The 20128-nt window shown below is 38.4% G+C and overlaps 1 protein-coding gene and 2 pseudogenes across 4 annotated transcripts in view; 1 reads left to right on the top strand and 2 right to left on the bottom strand.

The window, feature by feature from the left end:
* Window positions 1-20128, bottom strand: part of PSMG2 (proteasome assembly chaperone 2) — a 65222-nt gene that overhangs the window by 24080 nt on the left and 21014 nt on the right. For all 4 annotated transcript variants that reach the window (XM_077136043.1, XM_077136046.1, XM_077136044.1 and 1 more), the window contains exon 5: window positions 16917-17090. In XM_077136043.1, coding sequence (XP_076992158.1) covers window positions 16917-17090 — 174 coding nt within the window. The remainder of the gene's footprint in view (window positions 1-16916; window positions 17091-20128) is intronic.
* LOC143662367 (kinetochore protein NDC80 homolog) lies at window positions 9838-16908 on the bottom strand (annotated as a pseudogene).
* LOC143662785 (F-actin-capping protein subunit alpha-2 pseudogene) lies at window positions 17353-18289 on the top strand (annotated as a pseudogene).

Genomic DNA, 20128 nt, shown 5'->3' with positions numbered 1-20128 from the left:
TAAATTTCCCTCTTAGCACTGCCTTTGCTGCATCCCATAAGTTTTGATATGTTGTGTTTTCATTTTCATTTGCCTCGAGGTATTTACTAATTTCTCTTGCAATTTCTTCTTTGACCCACTCGTTGTTTAAGAGTGTGTTGTTGAGCCTCCAGGTATTTTTGAATTTTCTGGCATTCCACTATTATTGATTTCCAACTTCATTCCTTTATGATCCGAGAAAGTGTTGTGTATGATTTCAATCTTTTTAAATTTGTTAAGACTTGCTTTGTGACCCAGCAAATGGTCTATCTTTGAGAATGATCCATGAGCACTTGAGAAAAAGGTGTATCCTGCTGTTGTGGGATGTAATGTCCAATAAATGTCTGTTAAGTCTAGCTCCTTTATAGTAATATTCAGATTCTCTATTTCTTTATTGATCTTCTGTCTATATGTTCTGTCCATTGATGAGAGTGGGGATTTGAAGTCTCCAACTATTATGGTATTTGTGTCTATTTCCCTTTTCAGTGTTTGCAGTGTATTCCTCACGTATTTTGGGGCATTCTGGTTCGGTGCATAAATATTTATGATTGTTATGTCTTCTTGTTTAATTGTTCCTTTCATTAGTATATAGTGTCCTTCTTTGTCTCTTTTAACTGTTTTACATTTGAAGTCTAACTTGTTGGATATTACTATAGCCACTCCTGCTATTTTCTGGTTGTTATTTGCATGAAATATCTTTTCCCAACCTTTCACTTTCAACCTATGTTTATCTTTGGGTCTAAGATGTGTTTCCTGTAGACAGCATATAGAAGGATCCTGTTTTTTAATCCATTCTGCCAATCTATGTCTTTTGATTGGGGAATTCAGTCCATTAACATTTAGTGTTATTACTGTTTGGATAATATTTTCCTCTGCCATTTTGCCTTTTGTATTATATATATCATATCTGACTTTCCTTCTTTCTACACTCTTCTCCATACCTCTCTCTTCTGTCTTTTCGTATCTGACTCTAGTGCTCCCTTTAGTATTTCTTGCAGAGCTGGTCTCTTGGTCACAAATTCTCTCAGTGACTTTTTGTCTGAGAATGTTTTAATTTCTCCCTCATTTTTGAAGGACAATTTTGCTGGATATAGGAGTCTTGGTTGGCAGTTTTTCTCTTTTAGTAATTTAAATATATCATCCCACTGTCTTCTAGCCTCCATGGTTTCTGCTGAGAAATCCACACATAGTCTTATTGGGTTTCTCTTGTATGTGATGGATTGTTTTTCTCTTGCTGCTTTCAAGATCCTCTCTTTCTCTTTGACCTCTGACATTCTAACTAGTAAGTGTCTTGGAGAACGCCTATTTGGGTCTAATCTCTTTGGGGTGCGCTGCAGTTCTTGGATCTGTAATTTTAGGTCTTTCATAAGAGTTGGGAAATTTTCAGTGAAAATTTCTTCCATTAGTTTTTCTCCTCCTTTTCCCTTCTCTTCTCCTTCTGGGACACCCATAACACGTATATTTGTGCGGTTCATATTGTCCTTGAGTTCCCTGATACCCTGTTCAAATTTTTCCATTCTTTTCCCGATAGTTTCTGTTTGTTTTTGGAATTCAGATGTTCCATCCTCCAAATCACTAATTCTATCTTCTGTCTCTTTGAATCTATCATTGTAGGTATCCATTGTTTTTTCTATCTTTTCTACTTTGTCCTTCACTTCCATAAGTTCTGTGATTTGTTTTTTCAGTTTTTCTATTTCTTCTTTATGTTCAGCCCATGTCTTCTTCATGTCCTCCCTCAATTTATCGATTTCGTTTTTGAAGAGGTTTTCCATTTCTGTTCGTATATTTAGCATTAGTTGTCTCAGCTCCTGTATCTCATTTGAACTATTGGTTTGTTCCTTTGACTGGGCCATATTTTCAATTATTTGAGCGTGATCCGTTATCTTCTGTTGGCGTCTGCGCATTTAGACAGATTTCCCTGGGTATTGGATCCAAAAGTTTGGAAGATTTTTCTGTGAAATCTCTGGGGTCTGTTTTTCTTATCCTGCCCAGTAGGTGGCGCTCGTGGCACACGTTTGTCTGCGGGTCCCACCAGTAAAAGGTGCTGTGGGACCTTAAACTTTGGAAAACTCTCGCTGTCCGGGGGGTTCGCTAGCCCAAGCGGCTTGAGCTGGCCCGGGGTCTGAACGCAGGGAGGGTTGCTGGTCGCCGCAGCCCGGGAAAGAGCCCGTCCGAATTTCCTAGTCGGCCCTGGGCGAGAAGCGTGGCGGGAGGGCGCCAGCGGCAGCGGCCCGCCCGAGAGAGTGCATGTTCCCCGGGAGTCACGGGTTTGGAAGGGGCCGCCCCCACCCGTCACCGTTCTCCGTGGCCTGGGGATTTCCGATCCAATTCTCTCAGTTGGTCCGGGGGGCTGCGTGTGGTGTGGGCGCCAGCCGCCTTGGTTTCAGGGGACCGCCTCTCCAATTCTCCCAGCCGGCCCGGGAAGGGGGAAGGGAGTAACTCCGGCCGCTTCCCGCCCTGTCCGGTGAGGCCCGCGCGCCTCGGCGATCTCACCCGAGCTGCTTCTCTCAGTCAGCCAGCCGTTCCGGGATGGGGTACGCTGTCTTTTTTTATCTCTGTTGTGGCTTTGGGTGCTTTCTGTATCGTTTCTACTCCCCTAGTAGCTGTCCTGGGGAAGAAACTAAGATCCGCGCGTCTTACTAAGCCGCCATCTTCCAGGAACCACTGGAAGGCTTTTTCAAGTCTTATCTTCTATGTATAATTCTACCATCACCTTTGCTCTTTCCATACCTCTCACTGGGGTTGTTTGGCCTATGGCAATTCTAAATTTTTGATATTGGAAGACTCTGTCACTAACATGGAGTAGGGATGTCCTGGAGAGGCTGGGCTAGGTTTCAGGACTTATCTGGACAAGGGACCCATCTGGAGATTGCAGGTTTCTGGCAAGTTACTCTACTGCCTGGAACTGTTGTGGAATCTTATAAATTGCCCTAGGTATTCTTTAGGATTGGCTGGAATGGTCCCTAGTTGGGGGTTGACCAGTTGCGATAGGTAGTAAGGTCTCCCTGAAGCTTGTATAAAAGTAAAATCCAGAGTAGCCTCTCGACTCTATTTGAACTCTCTCTGCCACTGATACTTTATTAATTATACTTCTTTTCCCCCATTTTGTCAGGATGTAATTGTTGAACTCACAGTGCCAGGCCTGGATTCATCCCTGGGAGTCCTCTCCCATGTCACCAGGGAGACTTTCACCCCTGGATGTCATGTCCCATGTAGGGGGTACGGCAGTGATTTCACTGGCAGAATTGGGCTTAGAGAGACTGAGGCCACATCTGAGCAACAACAGAGGTCCTCCAGAAGTAATCTTAGGCATGTCTATAGATAGGCTAAGCTGCTAGCCTACCTACATAAGCTTCACAAGATTAATCCTCATGATTGAGCGCGTGGCCTATTGATTTGGGTGTCCCAAAAGGTTGACACATTATCAGGGGATTCCCTGATAGTAAGGTTTAATAGTTCCATAGTTTTCCTCCCCTCCCTCAGGGGATTTTGTCAATACTTTGTGATTATCTAGTTAATATACTCTAGGATGTTTCCAAGCGTTACAATAATCTACACAGGATTAAAGGACCTCTTTCTTATTCTGTGCTGTTTCTCAGTTGTTCAAATGAGCTAAAAAGATAGGCTGAATTAGATTATGCACTACAGAAAATTTCAGTTCTAGATCAAATAAACCTTTCTTCCACTGGTCTCAAAGAGTATATGTGGTTCTAAGATACAGACACTGTCTTTCTTGCCCCTATGTTCTGATTTACTTTAACCCTAACCTGTTTGGCTTCATTCTTATCTTTAAATATCAGGATATATATATAAAACAGCCTCTCAAGATTAAGAAATAATAATCACCACTCCAGACTTAATGTGTCTGCTCTAAAAGCTTACAATCAAAGCCCCTATTGTCTTATAAGCATTTTCAAAAGGTGACCATACCACTGTTGTTTTGTTTCTGGCTCATTTTGTCTCACCAGATGTCTCACATGTTCATTCACATCATTGCATGCCTCATGACACTGTTCCTTTTTTGTAGCACCACAGCCTTCGTGCAAACGTATACACCATTGTTTGCCATTCTACTTCTCCGTCAGTGGATCCTTCAGCCACCCGCATTCATCAGGCATCATGTAGAGGGCCAAAAGCCCACAGTCCATCAACATTCTCAATTTTAGATACTGCTCCCAAGAGACAGAAAACCAACAAACGCACCCTCACAAAATAGAAGATTATTTGAAATCTCCTCTTAACTCTTGTCTCTCATGCCATTCTTTACCTCTGCTGTTGCTGTGGTAGTGCTGATGGTTTCCTTTTGAACACAGCTCATAGAATGCAATGGCAGTTTTCCCCCGTACCCTGGACTTAGCACTCTTTATACAAGAATCATATCTTTGAAGTAATTTTTACAAGAACTCATTCATATTTCCAGTGTGAGTCAGTGGGACACATAGGTCTCTACAAACCCTTTCAGTATTGCTCATCTTCAATATGGTAACATTACTTCTAGATCCACCAGAGAATCACCTTCAGTCCTATCTATTCCCTTACATTGGAATTTAACCTCATTAGCTAACGGTTCACCCATCTCTAGCTTCTATGTATCTCTAAGTCCCCTGTATTCTGTATCCTGTATTGGTCTGTAGTTTTCCTCTCTTATAGCATCTTTACCTGATTTTGGTATTAAAATGATATTAGCTTCATAAAATGAGTTAGGTAGAGTTCCTTTTTCCTCAATTTTTTGGAAAAGTTTGAGCAGGGTTGGTGTTAGTTCTTTCTGAAAAGTTTAATAAAATTCCCCTGTGAAGCCATCTGGCTCTGGGCCTTTCCTTTTAGGAAGATTTCTGATGACTGACGGAATCTCTTTACCTGTGATTGGTTTGTTGAGAGCTTCTATTTCTTCCTAAGTGTAGCTTGTTTGTGCGTTTCCAGGAATTTGTTCATTACATCTAAGTAACCTAGATTGTTAGCTTATAGTTGTTCATAGTATCTTCTTATGATTTCTTTTATTTCTTCAGGGTCTGTAGTAACGTTCCACTTTTCATTTCTGATTTTGTTTATTTGTATCCTCTCTCTTTTTTCTTTGTCAGTCTTGCTAGTGGTCCATCAGTTTTATTGATTTCACAAAGAACCAACTTTTGGTTTTACTGATTCTTTCTATTGTTCTTTTGTTCTCCCATTCATTCCGCTTTATTCTTTGTTATTTCTCTTCTATTTGCTCTGGGGTTAGTTTGCTGTTCTTTCTCAAGTTCCTCCAGGTGTGCTATTAAGTCCTCAATTCTTGCTTTTTCTTGTTTTTTAATATAGGCATTTAAGGCAATAAATTTCCCTCTCAGCATAGCCTTTGCCGCAATCCATAAGTTCTGATAAGTTGTATTCTCATTTTCATTCATTTCCAGACAGCTGCTAATTTCTCTAACAATTTCTTCTTTGACCCACTGGCTGTTTAAGAGTGGGTTATTTAGTCTCTATATATTTGTAAATGTTCTCATTCTTTGGTGGTTATTGAGATCCACCTTCATTCTATTGTCATCAGAGAAAGTGTTTTGAATAATTTCAATATTTTTACATTTATAAAGACCTGTTTTGTGCTCCAGTATATGATCTATCCAGGAGAATGTTCCATGAGCACTAGAGAAGAATGCACAACCTTGCGCTTTGGGGTGCAAGGACCTATATATGTCTGTTGTGTCTAATTCATTTATCAAGTTATTTAACTTCTCTATTTCCTTGTTAATCTTTTGTCTGGTTGTTCTATCTATAGAGGAGAGTGGCGTATTGAAGTCTCCTACTACTATTGTTGAAACATCTATTGCTCCCTTCGGTTTTGCCAATGTCTGTCTCATGTACTTTGGAGCTCCTTGTTTGGGAGCATAAACATTTATGATTGTTTCTTGGTGAACTGACATATAGTGTCCTTCTTTGTCTCTTATGATGTCTTTACATTTAAAGTCTATTTTGTCCGATATTAGTAAAGCTACTCCTGCTTTCTTTTGGTTACCACTTGCATGGAAGATCTTCTTCTATCCTTTCACTTTCAATCTATTTATATTCCTGTGTCTGAGTCTCTTGTAAACAGCATATAGTTGGATTATGTTTCTTAATCCATTCTGCTATTGCTTACCTTTTAATTGGTAAGTTTAGTCCATTAACATTCAAAGTTTTTACTGAAAAGGCGTTTCTTGATTCCACCATCTCATCGTTTTTATTTTATTTGTCAGATCTATATATTCTTTTCCTTCGTTTTCTTTGTATTCTTTAAATTACCATCGGTGGTTCTCTTCAATTACGTGCCCTCCTCCAGACCTCCCTCTCCTGTCTCTTTTTTCCAGCTGGCAGAACTCCTTTTAGTATTTCTTGTAGGGCTGGTCTCTTGTTGACAAATTCTTTCAGTACTTCTTTCTCTGTGAAAGCTTTAATTGCTCCCTCAATGTTAAAGGACAATTTGGTTAGGTACAGATTTCTTGGCTGGAAGTCTTTCACTTTCAGGATCTTGAATGTATCATACCACTGTCTTCTCGCCTCCAGGGTGCTAGCTGAGTAATCTGAACTCAGTCATATTTGATTTCCCTTTTATGTAGTAAACTGTTTTGCTCTTACCACTTTCAGGATTTTCTGCTTCTCTTCAACATTTGACAGACTGATTAGTATGTGCCTTGGGGAAGGTCTATTTGGATTCAGTCTGTTAGAAGTTCTTTGGGTTTCTTTGACTTGTGTATTTTATGTCCTTTATGAGGGTTGGGAAGTTTTCCTCCATTTATATTCTCAAACTACTCTCTCTAGCCTTTACTACTCTCTTCTCCTTCTGGGACACCAATGATTCTTATATTTGCATGCTTTTGTTTTGTTATTTCCCTGAGTTCCCATTCAATTTTCTTCCATCTTTTTGCCACTTGCTGTCTTGAACCTTTTGAAGTCAATTATCCTGTCCTCTATATCACTTATTCTTTCTTCTGTCTCTTCAAATCTGGTGTTGTGTGCCTCTAGTATGTTTTTTATTGGGTCAACAGAGTCTTTTATCTCTGTGATTTCCGTTATTTTGTTATTTTTCATTCAAATATCTTCTTTATGTCATTTGCTTCTTGACCTTCTTTATGTCATTTCCTATCCTGGTTAATTTATTAAGTACATAACATCGTTGATTAGTTGTTCCAATGTCTGTGTCTCTCAGGTATTCTAATTTGGTCATTAGGCAGGGCTATATCTGACTGCATTGTGATATGCTTAGTGATCTGTTTTTTTCGTCGCATGTAGATATCTTCATTGATTTACTTTGGGAGTTGATTTCTTTCGGTAGTCTAAGTCCATGTGTTTGTGAGATGGTTGTACAGCAGGGAGCACGACAGGGGGTGTAGCACTCAGTATGGTGATTTGTTTCAAAACAGGTATGGATGCAGGTTGGGGATGTTACACTGGTTCTTGTGAATGCTGGTGTCCAGCGGCCACGAAGGATGTAGCTGTGTGGAAGCATCAGTCTGGGGGACGTACCCCTTGCGTGCACTGGTCTAAGGCATGGGGACCTTCGTGCACATGTGTAGAGCTTTGACAGTGCGTTGGTGTTATGCCTTCGTGGACTGGGGGCAGATGTGACCCGGCTGTGGAGGTCAGCACTTTTTTGGTACTGGGAAGTGAGGTTGAGGGCTGTGTGCATGTGTAGTTCTAGGACCACTGCAACATGCAGTTTCCAGAGCTGAATGATGTGACTGGGGGCCTGTGTGCATGCATGGGCCTGGGAGTGCTGTAAATGGATGTGCTGAGCTCAGGGAGGACGGGGTGAGGCTGTGCAACACTATGGGCAGGGGGAGGGGGTGCAGCCTAGGTATGGAGTGCAATCTTTATGCACTAGCAACAGCCTCTAGGGAACAGGGAGGGGGAGACAGTGCTTGGGCGGGGTGCAGGAGAGGTGGGTTGTGCCAGTGAGGGTAACGCGCACAAGGAACATGGCCTGGCTTACTTCCTAGTCCCATTTACCCATCCATGCACTCCCGCGGGCTCCACTGCTCTGCGCCAGGCTCCAGGATTCTGCCTCTCAGTTCCTCAGCCTCTGTAACCAGGGCTGCTGCATGTGGTACAGAAAGTTCTCCCAGGTCAGCCGCCCTCCCAAATTGCTGCCTCAGTCACCCTCCTGTCTCTTCTCTAACTTTTCCGTGGAGCAGGGCTAATCTCATGCTGCTCTACTCAGCCATCTTATCCCATATTTCTTTTTCTTGTTTAATTGCTCTGGCTAGAACTTCTAACACAATGTTGAATAACAACGGCAACAGTGAACATTCTTGTCTTAATCCTGACCTTCGGGGGAAAGCTTTCAGTTTTCCCCCATTGAGGATGATATTAGCTGTGGGTTTTTCATATATTCCCTTTATCATGTTGATCTCTTGAAGTGTTTTCAACAAAAAAGGATGTTGAATTTTGTCAAACGCCTTTTCTGCTTCAATTGAGATGATCATGTGGTTCTTCTATTTGATTTGTTGATATGGTGTATGACATTAATTGATTTTCTTTTGTTTTTAATATTCATTTTTTAAATTTATTAAACATAACATACAAACGGAAACATTCTTACCATATGATCATTCCATTCCTGATATATAATCAATAACTCACAATATCATCACATAGTTGTATATTCATCATCATGATCATTTCTTAGAACAGTTGCATCAATTTAAAAAAAAGAAATAAAAAGAAAAAAATTCATACGTACCATACTCCATACCCCTCCCTCTCATTGTTTGCAAGTATTTCCATCTACCCAATATATTTTAGCCTTTGTTTCCCCAATTTTTTTCTATACTCCTTATCACTCCCTTTCACTGATTACTAGCATTTCAATCTACTAAATTTATGATAACATTTGTTGCATCAATTCAGAAAAAGAAATTAAAAAAGAGAAAAATGTCATACATACCATATTTCCTATCCTCCCTTTCACTGATCACTAGCATTTCAATCTATGAAAAATTGATTTTCTTATGTTGAACCATCCCTGAATACCTGGGATGAATCCTACATGGTCATGGTGTTAATTATTTTAATGTGTTGTTGGATTCGAACTGTAAGAATTCTATTGAAGATTTTTGCATCATTACAGAGATAGTTCTGTAATTTTCTTTTCTTGTAGTACCTTTGTCTGGTATTGGTATGAGGGTGATGGCTTCATAGAATGAGTTAGGTAGCCTACCCTTCTCTTCAATTTTTTTGAAGAATTTGAGGAGTTTGGTAGAATTCACATGTGAAGCCATCTGGTCCTGGACTTTTCTTCTTTGGGAGCTTCTTAAATGACTAATTCAATTTCTTTACTTGTGACTGGTTTGTTGAGGTTGTCTATTTCTTTTCGTATAAATGTTGGTTGTTTATGCCTTTCTAGGAAGTTGTCCATTTCATGTACGTTGTGTAGTTTATCAGTGTAAAGTTGTTCATAGCATCCTCTCATTACTTCCTTTATTTCTGCAGGGTCAGTGGTTATGTCTCCACTTCCATTTCTGATTTATTTGCATCCTCTCTCTTCTTCGTTTTTGTCAACCCCACTAAGGGTCCATCAATTTTATTGATTTTCTCATAGAATCAACTTCTGGTTTTGTTGATTTTCTCAATTGTTTTCATGTTCTCAATTTCATTTAATTCTGCTCTGATCTTCTCTATTTCTTTCATTTTGCTTGCTTTGGGGTTAGTCTACTGTTCTTTCTCTAGTTCTTCCAAGTGAACAGTTAATTCCTCGACTTTTGCTCTTTCTTCTTCTTTTTTTTTAAATTTAAGCTATTGTTTTATGTCTGGTTACCATGTAACTGGTAATATAAATATAAATATATATATATATATATATATATATATATATATATATAAAGGTAACAATCTAAAATCTATCAACATATTTTAAATTAATGAACTAGAGTTATAAAAGATATAAAAATATTATATAGGCTTGGGAAGCTGTTTCAGGAGACTTCATTGTAAGAAGGGGTATGGGATAAGTCGCATCGATTTTTCAAACTTACAAAGAACATTCCAAAATTTACACTCTTTAATAAAGTCCTTGTTTAATCAATATTTCATGTTCATCAGAAGCCTTAAGTAGAGGAGCTTTCTTCTTATACTTGTCTCCAATCTCCCTAATATATTCCAAGAGATCTTCAGGCATGTATTCTTCATATTCCCTATCAACTTCAGCAATCTGCTCCTCAAGATGTTTCTCTACAGATCCTACATGTGTAGCAACCATCTCTAAAAGATGCTGCAAGTTATTTTCCACTTTTCGTCTTTCTTCAGTTGTGGTCTGTACAACTAGTTGGTATTCCCACTGAATTGCATCTAATTCATTTATGGCTTCACTGAGACCCTTGTTAACACCAGTTTCCAGCAGGTGCTTATGTTTTTCCAGGGATTCCAACTCATTGGCACATCTTTTGTCCTCTTCCTCAGCTTTAACTTTTTGTTGGTAAAGATCATCCAGCTTTTGAACTTCTTCCTTCAGAGTTCTTACACTTCTCTTGCTTTGTTACCATTGTATTCAATTGCTCTAAAGCATCTTCTAATTCCATTTTTTAATTTAGAGCTTTATTAATTTCTTCTTCGGTTTGGTTCAGGAGTTGAGTAGTACATAAACTTGAGCCTTGTATTTGAGTTTGGTTCAGGAGTTGAGTAGTACATAAACTTGAGCCTTGTATTTGACAAAGCAGTGGGCGCCAGCCTCAGGATTAAATTTTTTTCAAAGTCATAACCTTTGGAATTCGTAGTACCCTTAGGGATAAGTTTTAATTCTCTATCCAACTTGTGATAATCTGCTAATTGTGTTTTAATCGCTTCTTTGCCTCTGGCATATTTTAATTCCTCATTCCACAACTGCTGCTGTTCAGTTTACAGGTCCTTGGTTAATTTATTAATGGTTTGCTGCAATTCATTTCTTTCATGATTTATTCTCTCAATGTCTGCAACTGAGTACTTCTGATTATCAACAATATTCTGTAGTCGAGTATTCTCCATTTTTATTGTTTCACATTCCAGTTCCACTCTAGTAATTTCTTCATCGAGACCATTCAATCTCTGGTCAAGAACAGTTAAATGATACTCCAAATTGCTCATGTATGCCTGATATTTTTGAACATCTGCTTGTAAGGAAGCTTTTAGCTTTCTCAATATCTCTAGACGATTCAGCTCTTTTTCTCTCTTATTCCAATCTTGCAATCTGTTCATTCAATGCTTTGGTTTTTGTTGCTAATGATTCCAGCTTGGAAGCATCTATATTAAATAAATCCTTCAGCTTTGACTGCAAATCTACATTCATCTCTTCAAAGCTGTCAGCACAAGTCATGAAAGTTTCATAGCATTTTATGGTGTAGTCCAAAAACAACTTATTATGCAGAATTCCATCTTCAGTTTCTTCACCCCAAGGCTGTCCTTCATCAAATGAAGGTGAGTTTTCTTTCATGGCAACATGTAACTTGATGCAGTCTATCAGCCAAACCAAGGCTGCCACAATGTGAGGCCATGTGTGAGGTGCTCCCACTGTATACATGGAGCTTTTAGACAATGCAAAAGGATACCCAAGTTCTTTAAAGATTCTTGGAACTTCTTCAAACTTTGCATCAGGAGGTTCATAAGAAGGGCACAGAGAACCATAAATAAAAGTGAAGATCTTTAGGAAGTCTTTAACAGATGGAGCTTGCAGTGATTTCATGGATACACTGTATGCATAACCATTTTCTGTAAGAAACTCACAGAGTTGTCGAATACACTGCTGAATGAATGCTTTGTCATTAAGTGGTTTCGGGGCCTTAATTTTTTCAGAACTGGAAAATATACCAAATTGACTGTTCCAGGATCCAGTTCTACTAGCTCTTGGTTCAAGAAGGTCAATGAAGTTCATGGTTTCTTTCTCAAGTGGAAGGGCACATTGTGAACACGGTCAGGGTTCCTCTCTCATCTGGAAGGGCACCTGGCGAACATGGAGTCATCCAGTCGACTTCTTCTCCTGGCTTCCTGTTTCATGAAGCTCCCCAGGAGGCATTTTCCTTCTTCATCTCCAAAAGTTGCTGGCTCATGGACTCTGTTCTTGTGGCTATGTTGTTCTGCTCTGCTGTCTCTGAATCGCCTCTTTCTTCTTTTTTGATATAGACATTTAAGGCAATAAATTTCCCTCTTAGCATTGCCTTTGCTGCATCCCATAAAATTTTGAGATGTTGTGTTTTCATTTTTATTTGCCTAGAGATATTTACTGATTTCTCTTGTAATTTCTTTCTTGACCCACTGGTTGTTTAAGAGTGTTAAGAGTGGGCAGGCCACCGTGGCTCAGCAGGCAGAACTCTCGCCTGCCATGCCGGAGGCCTGGGGTTTGATTCCTGGTACCTCCTGCCCATATGCAAATAAATAAAATCAAATATATATGTTTTTTAAAAAAAAAAAGAGTGTTAAGAGTGTGTCGTTGAGCCTCCTTATACTTGTGAATTTTCCGGTCCTCTGCTTGCTATTGATTTTCAATTTCATTCCTTTATGATCCAAGAAAGTGTTCTGTATGATTTCAATCTTTTTTAATTTACTGAGACTTGCTTTTTGACCCAGCATATGGTCTATCCTTGAGATTGATCCATGAGCATGTGAAAAAAAGCTGTATCCTGCTGTTGTGGGGTGTAATGGTCTATATATGTCTGTTAAATCTAGTTTGCTTATTGTATTATTCAAATTTTCTGTTTCTTTATTGATCCTCTGTCTAGATGTTCTGTCCATTGATGAGAGCAGGATGAGAGCAGGACATGATGATGTCCATGGTAGGAGACTACCAGGAAGTCTCCGAGTTTTATGGTAGATGTGTCTATTTTTCTTTTTAGTGTTTGCTTCATGTATTTTGGAGTATTCTGGCTTGGTGCATAAATATTTATGATTGCTATGTCTTCTTGTTGAATTTTCCTTTTATTGATACATAGTGTCCTTCTTTGTCTCTTTTAATTGTTTTACATTTGAAGTCTAATTTGTTGGATATTAGTATAGCTACTCCTGTTCTTTTCTGATTGTTGTTAGCATGAAATATCTTTTCCCAACCTTTCACCTTCAACCTGTGTTTGTCCTTGTGTCTAAATGCATCTCCTAGATAGCATATAGATGGGTACTGTTTTTTAATTCATTCGGCCAGTCTATATCTTTTGATTGGGGAGTTTAATACATTAACAGTTAGTGTTATTACTGTAAAGGCAGTACTTTCTTCCAACCTTTTGCCTTTTGAATTTTATATGTCACATCCAATTTTTCCTCTTTTCACCTTTACTAATAGTCTTCATTTCTACACTCTTCTCAACACCTCTTTCTCCTGTCTTTTCCCATCTGCCTATAGTGCTCTGTTTAGTATTTCTTGCAGAGCCAGCCTCTTGATCACAAATTACCTCAGTGATTTTTTGTCTGAAAATGTTTTAATTTCCCCCTCATTTTTGAAGGACAATTTTGCTGGATACAGAATTCTTAGTTGGTTGTTTTTCTCTTTTAGAATCTTAAATATATCATACCACTGTCTTCTTGCCTCCATGGTTTCTGTTGAAAAATCTATGTATAGTCTTATTGGGTTTTTCTTGTATGTGATGGATTGCTTTTGTCTTGCTGCTTTCAAGATTCTCTCTTTCTCACCTGACATTCTGATTAATAAGTGCCTTGGAGTATGTCTATTTGGACCTATTCTGTTTGGGGTATGCTGTACTTCTTGGATCTGTGATTTTAAATCTTTCATAAGATTTGGGAAATTTTCAGTCTTTCTCCTCCTCTTCCCTTCTCTTCTCCTTCTGGGACACCCACAACATGCATATTCTGCGCTTCACGTTGCCATTCAATTCCCTGTGTCCCTGCTTATATTTTTCCCTATGTTTTTCTTTGCTTGTTGGATTTCCCTTGTTTTTTTGCATCTCTTCTATTGTACCTTTTATTCCCATAAGTTTTGTGATTTGTTTTTTCAGACTTGCAATTTCTTCCTTTTGTTCATTCCTTGAGTTCTTTATATCCTCCCTCAATTCGTTGATTTGGTTCTTGATGAGATTGTCCATGTCTGTTCAAATTCCCTGAATTAATTGTTTCAACTCCTGTATCTCATTTGATTTGTTGGTTTGTTCCTTTAACTATGCCATATCTTCAATTTTCCTAGTATAACATGTTATTTTTTGCTGGCCTCTAGGCATTTAATATCCTTTATTAGTTTATCCTGGAGATTGTTTTTACTATTTTACCTAGGACTGTCTTGCTTGATGGTTTTGTTCTCTATCTGTCCTTTGATATTCAGTTCAGCTAATTCTAGACCTCTAACATAGGCTTTGTTTAATGGATCAGAATTTTTCAGTTCTTGTTTTGTTTCTTGCCCTACCTGTAAAATGCATTTTTTTTTTTTTTTTTTTTTTTACTTTAGGAAGGTCTACTTAGGTATTATAGACCCCAGTCAGATTTTCCCGACCGGACTGGCCTCCTCTCAGGAGGAGAGTCACCTGCATGTTTTCCCTGAGGGTGAGACCCAGCAGGCTGAGAGACTTTGCTATGAGGTTGAGAAACTTTCCTATGAAGCCTCTAGACTTTCTTTTTTTCCTGTCCTGCCCAGCATATGGCACTTGTCTGCCTGCAGGACTCACCAGCATAACATGATGCGGTACCTTTAACTTCACAAGACTCTTCCTGATGAGGGTATGGTTGAGACAGATGTGAGGTTGTAGGCTGGCCTGGGGTCTGAATTCCTTGAGGGAGGGATTCCACCTGAGCTGGGGGTCCCACCCCTCTCCTGGGGAAGACACAGCCTCCAGGGAATTGAGTCCTTTTATCTGATCAGCCTCTTTCTCCATCACACAAGCTTAATTCTGCCCTCTCCTGGGGCAGGTGAAAGCTGAGAAGCCTTGCAGTTGTTTTTTTTTAAATAATTCTTTTCAGAGCAGGACCCCCATTCCTCAGGTTTGCTAATCAAGAGCTTAAGATGGTACATTGGTTTATGTATCTCCAGGTCCTATGTGCACTATCTTCTTTTTTAGGGGTCCAGACCTTTCAAGTATTTCGTGGTGACTCATCCAAAAAAATTCTTTTTTTTTTTTCCCTGTCAGCCCTGCCCTCTCTGTGTCAGGGCAACAACTAGTAACTTAAGCTTTCTTTTGAGGTTTAGTTGAGCTGGGGCCTATATTTAGTAGTCAGAATTTGTTAATTAATTCCACAATTGGAGCTTGGTTGAGCTCATTCCTTTGCTGCTACTAAAGTCTCTTTCCTTTCCCCTCTGGGAACCAGTCTGTGGTGGAGTGGTGCTGTCCTCCATGGCCTGGGGGACTCACAGCTCTGCGTGGGATCGCAGCTGATTCAGCTTATCCAGAGTGGTGTATGCTTTGTGTCCGGTCACTGATGTTGCCCCAGCCATTGTTTGGTACTGTTCTTGGCTATTTCCTAGCTGCTCTGGAGGATAAACTAAATTCTACACCTCACTAAGCTGCCACCTTGGATTTCCGGGAATGTGATTAATCTCACTGAATGATATGTTTGGAAGGGGTAGGGAGGGGGAGATTTATGTTGTTTATATATTTCCACAATTACAAAAAAGAAAGATAAACTAAAGAGAAAATGACAATTGAATGCAATACATGATCCTGGTTGGGATCTAAGAATGGAGGAGAAAATGCTCAAAAGAATATTATTAGGACTTGTGTAAAAAAACTGGAAAATAGGCTGTAAACTTTAGGTCAATTTTGAATTTCTAAACTTGATGGCTGCACTTTCAGTGATAGGATGGGTGAGTGTCCTTGTTCACAGGAAATGTGCCTGGAAGTAATTACGTGTTCAAGGAGCAAGAGGAGTGCAACCTACTTAAGAAGTTCACAGAATGGATAGATAGATGAAGATGGATGATGGATGGATAAATGACATGGTAAAGGTGACAAAATGTTAGAATTGGTGGGTCTGGGTATCTGGTGGGAAGGTGGATGCATGTTGGGAGTTCTCTGCATGGGGTTTGTAATATTTCTGTAATATTTCCCCTATAAGTTAATTATTTCAAAACAAAAAGTTATTTAAAAAAAAGAGCTAAAAGAAAAATAAACATCTCTTTCTAATTTTCATTTCGTTTTAACTTGCTATGGTTGAATGAATTGTGTAGCTCAGTTTGGATATGTTACGGTCTTGGTATACAGTCTGGTGGGTAGACCTATTGTAAATAAGTGCTTTTTAAGATGTTACTTCAGTTAAGGGGTGACCTAATTGGATCAGGTTGTACTTTAATCTAGATCATTGGGGTCCTTTATGAGCAGAGTGAAATCAGATAGGGAAAAGCCATGGGGAGCAATCAGAAACTAGAAGTTGAGAGAACCCATAAGAGAAAGGAAAAGATGCTGCTATGTACATTGCCATGTGACAAAAAGGCCAAGGACCAGGGACTGCCAGCAGCCAAATTCGGAATGCAACAATGTGCTGGGAGAAAGCATAACCTTGCTGACCACTTCGATTATAGACTTACACCTAGCCTCAAAATTATGAGCCAATACATTCCTGCAAGTTAAGCAAACCCTTTGCATGTTACTTGTTTTAGCAACCAAGGAAAATAAAACACTTGCCTGCATAACGATTCCTGAAGGCTAATCAAAAGTTACTATACAAGTTGTATGGAAAAGTATCAAGATTCCTAAAATGTCACATATAATAAAACATCAAATATGGCTCTTCATATTTTCTAATCCTTCTATGACCAAATTTAAATCTTCCCATGGAATGTATGTCTTTAACAGATCCTGTTTTTTGTTTTTTAACGTTTTTTAATTGTTAAATAGAACATATATACAAACGAAAGAAAAAGCAATAGATCTTATTTTATAAAGATATTTTCAAAGATCAGTAACAATCGAATACACTGATTAGATTAAATTCTGATTAATTTCATTTTCAACAAGGTGGGAAACAAATGAACAAACAGGCAACAAGCTCACCTTTCATCATAGAGTAATTTTGTGATACCTCCTCCGGGAATACGGAAACAAAACTCAGAATCTTCTATTTGAGGGATGGACTGGCTTTTTTCCATTTCTTTCCAGTTAAGGCTCTGTATTTTATTTTGAGCACTTTTATGCATGGAAGGTGTAAGCAGATACCGGAAGGGAGTGCTAGAAACAAATACATTATTAATTTAAAAAAATAACTCACAAATAGGAATACTAAGTCAAGTAAGTTTTTTACTTTTCAGCTAAAATTATCTTAGTCTCCATACATTTGCTGCACATGGCAAAAGGTTTCAGCAGTATATGGAAGAATAATTTATATTAAAAATACTGATCTGGACTTCCCCATAGGCCAGACTGAGGGAGGCTGAGGCTCCAAGTGCATGTGCGGCGGCCTAGGTGCCGGGCTCTCCCTAGGTGCGGGTGTATGGCGCAGAGGACTGCACCAAAAGGGGGAAGTCAGGTTGTGCTGCCACTGCTGCTGTGGTTTGTTGGTAGAAGGAAGATAGTAGATCTGGAGGAGCAGTTGTCTGATGAGGAGAAGGTGTGTACAGCAGCAAAATTCATCATTCATGCCCCTCCTGGAAAATTTAATGAGATGTTTAAAGATGTCTGCTTACTGTTTAATAATGATAATCTTCTCAGGGAAGGAGCAGTCCCTGCATTTGCATAGTTTAACTTGGACCAGTTTACTCCAGTAAAAATTGATGTTTATGAAGATCAGGTATTGATAACAGAGCATGGTGACCTGGGTAATGGAAAGTTTTTGGATCCAAAAACCAGAATCTGATCAAATTGGATCACTTAAGAAAGAAAGCAACCAATCCAAGACCCTATGAAGCAGAAAGTGCAATTGAATCATGGAGAAATTGCATAGAAACAGCTCTGAGAGCTTATGTAAAAGAACATTACCCAAATGAAGTCTGCACTACATATGGTAAAAAAAATAGACAGACAGCAAACCATTACTGCATGCACAGAAAGCCATCAGTTCCAAGTAAAAAACTTTTGGAATGGTTGTTGGAGGTCAGAGTGAAAGTTTACAATCACTCCTTCAACTACTCAAGTGGTTGGCATCTTGAAAATTCAGATTCATTATTATGAAGATGGTAAAGTTCAGCTAGTGAGTCATAAAGATAAATGAGATTACCTAACAGTGTCTAATGAGGTACAAACAGCAAAAGAATTCATAAAAGATCATAGAAGCTACAGAAAATGAATACCAGACTGCCATCAGTGAGAATGATGACACAATGTCAGACACTACTTTCAATGCCTTATGTCAACAATTGCCACTCACACACACCAAAACTGGCTGGAACAAGATTCTTAGCTACAATGGGAAAGAGATGCAGAATGCATAAGATGAACATTGCATGACTGGATCATTTTAGCGCCTTTATGTTAAAGAAAATTATTACTGCAAAAGTATTCAGAACTGTCAAGCTGCTCAGTCAGATGGGCTGTTGGCATTTAAAATCACTGTAATTAATTAGTATGGTTAGAGCATAAAGCTTAGGTAATCAAACGTTATTCTTCATTTCTTTTGTTCAAAGAATACTGAAAATCAGTTTAGTTTAAATGGCTTTTACTTTCTGTTAAGACTCTCATTCTTACAATGAAGAGATGATTTCTATAGCTTAGGGTTAAAAGTTTTTGATGTGTTTCAAAAATATTTTACTTACTGTAACCCTAAAATTGCTGTCTTTTGGTTTATGAAGTGCATAACTTTTGATATCTGCCCAATCCTTTTTAATGGGGACAATAAAAGACTTCCTAGTTGAAGGTGGTTGATGGATTTAGCCACATATACTACTAAAGAAACTGTCTGCCTTTTCCCTTCACCTTTTTCAGGTATGTAAGGTTGAGATTGGAGAGAAAGCATTTTCTATATCACGTTTAAACCTTTCAAGGTTATTTAGCTAGCTTACTGTTTAAACTTTTTTTAAACAAGGCCAAGGTCAATGCTGTGTTGAGATTCTGAAATTAAATGAAGAAACATTTCAGAAATGCATTTAATGCTTTTATTTCTTGTGAGTTATGTAAATTAACTTGAATTCCATATGTCCCTGAGTTATTTTTACCATAAAGCCACAAATGCATTTTAATATAGCAAATTGTAATAAATATAATCCTGAACTCATGACCATGTCTCAGTTTATTGTTTTTCTTTGATTGAAAAGTATCAAAATTCAGTGTGACATTAAAATGCAAATTTTCCTATTTATCTGAGTATAAAATCACCAGTGAGTCATATACTATTTTAAAATACTTTCTGAATACTATAATTCTTAAGTGATTGTAAATTAGAAAAGCTGGGAGTATATATGATGTGCAGTAAAAGTCTAGATTTTTCCATCTTCCTATGCATAATAAGCATGTTAGTAATATTTTTAAAAATACATTTACTGATGCTACAAGAATTTCAGCCTGTGGTGAACATGAGTATTTACTGTAGGGAACAGGATGGATTTATGATTTTATTCAATTGAGTACTACTTATTATACGCGAGTGGAATCCTTTCCTCACATACTTCTGTAGATATCTGGGCCTGACAATGTTTTTGTTTTGTTTTGTTTTTTTAAACCCCATTTTTATGATGAACAATAAAATATTTCATTAGCTTAAAAGAAAAAAATAATATTGCTCTCATTTGTTCTTTACTCAGGAGGGAGACTAAAGTGACATAAAAAGTTAACTTGAGGCACGGCCATCATGAAATAAACCTACTTCCTACAGCTCCCTTCTGATCACAAGGCCTGTAATGTTTATTGGGGGATTCCTAGAAATTTGCTCCAGTTTTGAAAGGTAACTTTTGGCTTATTGACATTTTTAATTCTGATTTTACAGAAGTATAAATAATGCAATAAAATATTTTATATTTCTATCTTTTGCATTCTCTGACATTTAAGAATTCATTCTGACATGTCAGGGAGCTATACTATGGGCAATTATTTCTGCAAATACAAATAGCTGCATACACGGAACTGAATGGAAACATCAATCCAATTTTATAAAAATTATCAATAAACAAATCTTGGTTACCCTCTTAAGTAGGCCTTTTCTCCTCCTTCTCTTTGCCAGTTGAGCTCTGTAATATTGACATGTACATTCTAACAGTGACATCAAACAATAAAAGCATGGCTTCAGAACTATCTTACCTTCCCAGGTGCCCCAACTTGTACAAATCTCTCAGGGACTA

This window comes from Tamandua tetradactyla, chromosome 18, assembly GCF_023851605.1.
Source record: "Tamandua tetradactyla isolate mTamTet1 chromosome 18, mTamTet1.pri, whole genome shotgun sequence".
NCBI classification, from domain to species: domain Eukaryota; kingdom Metazoa; phylum Chordata; class Mammalia; order Pilosa; family Myrmecophagidae; genus Tamandua; species Tamandua tetradactyla.
This window is presented reverse-complemented; position numbering and strand designations above follow the sequence as displayed.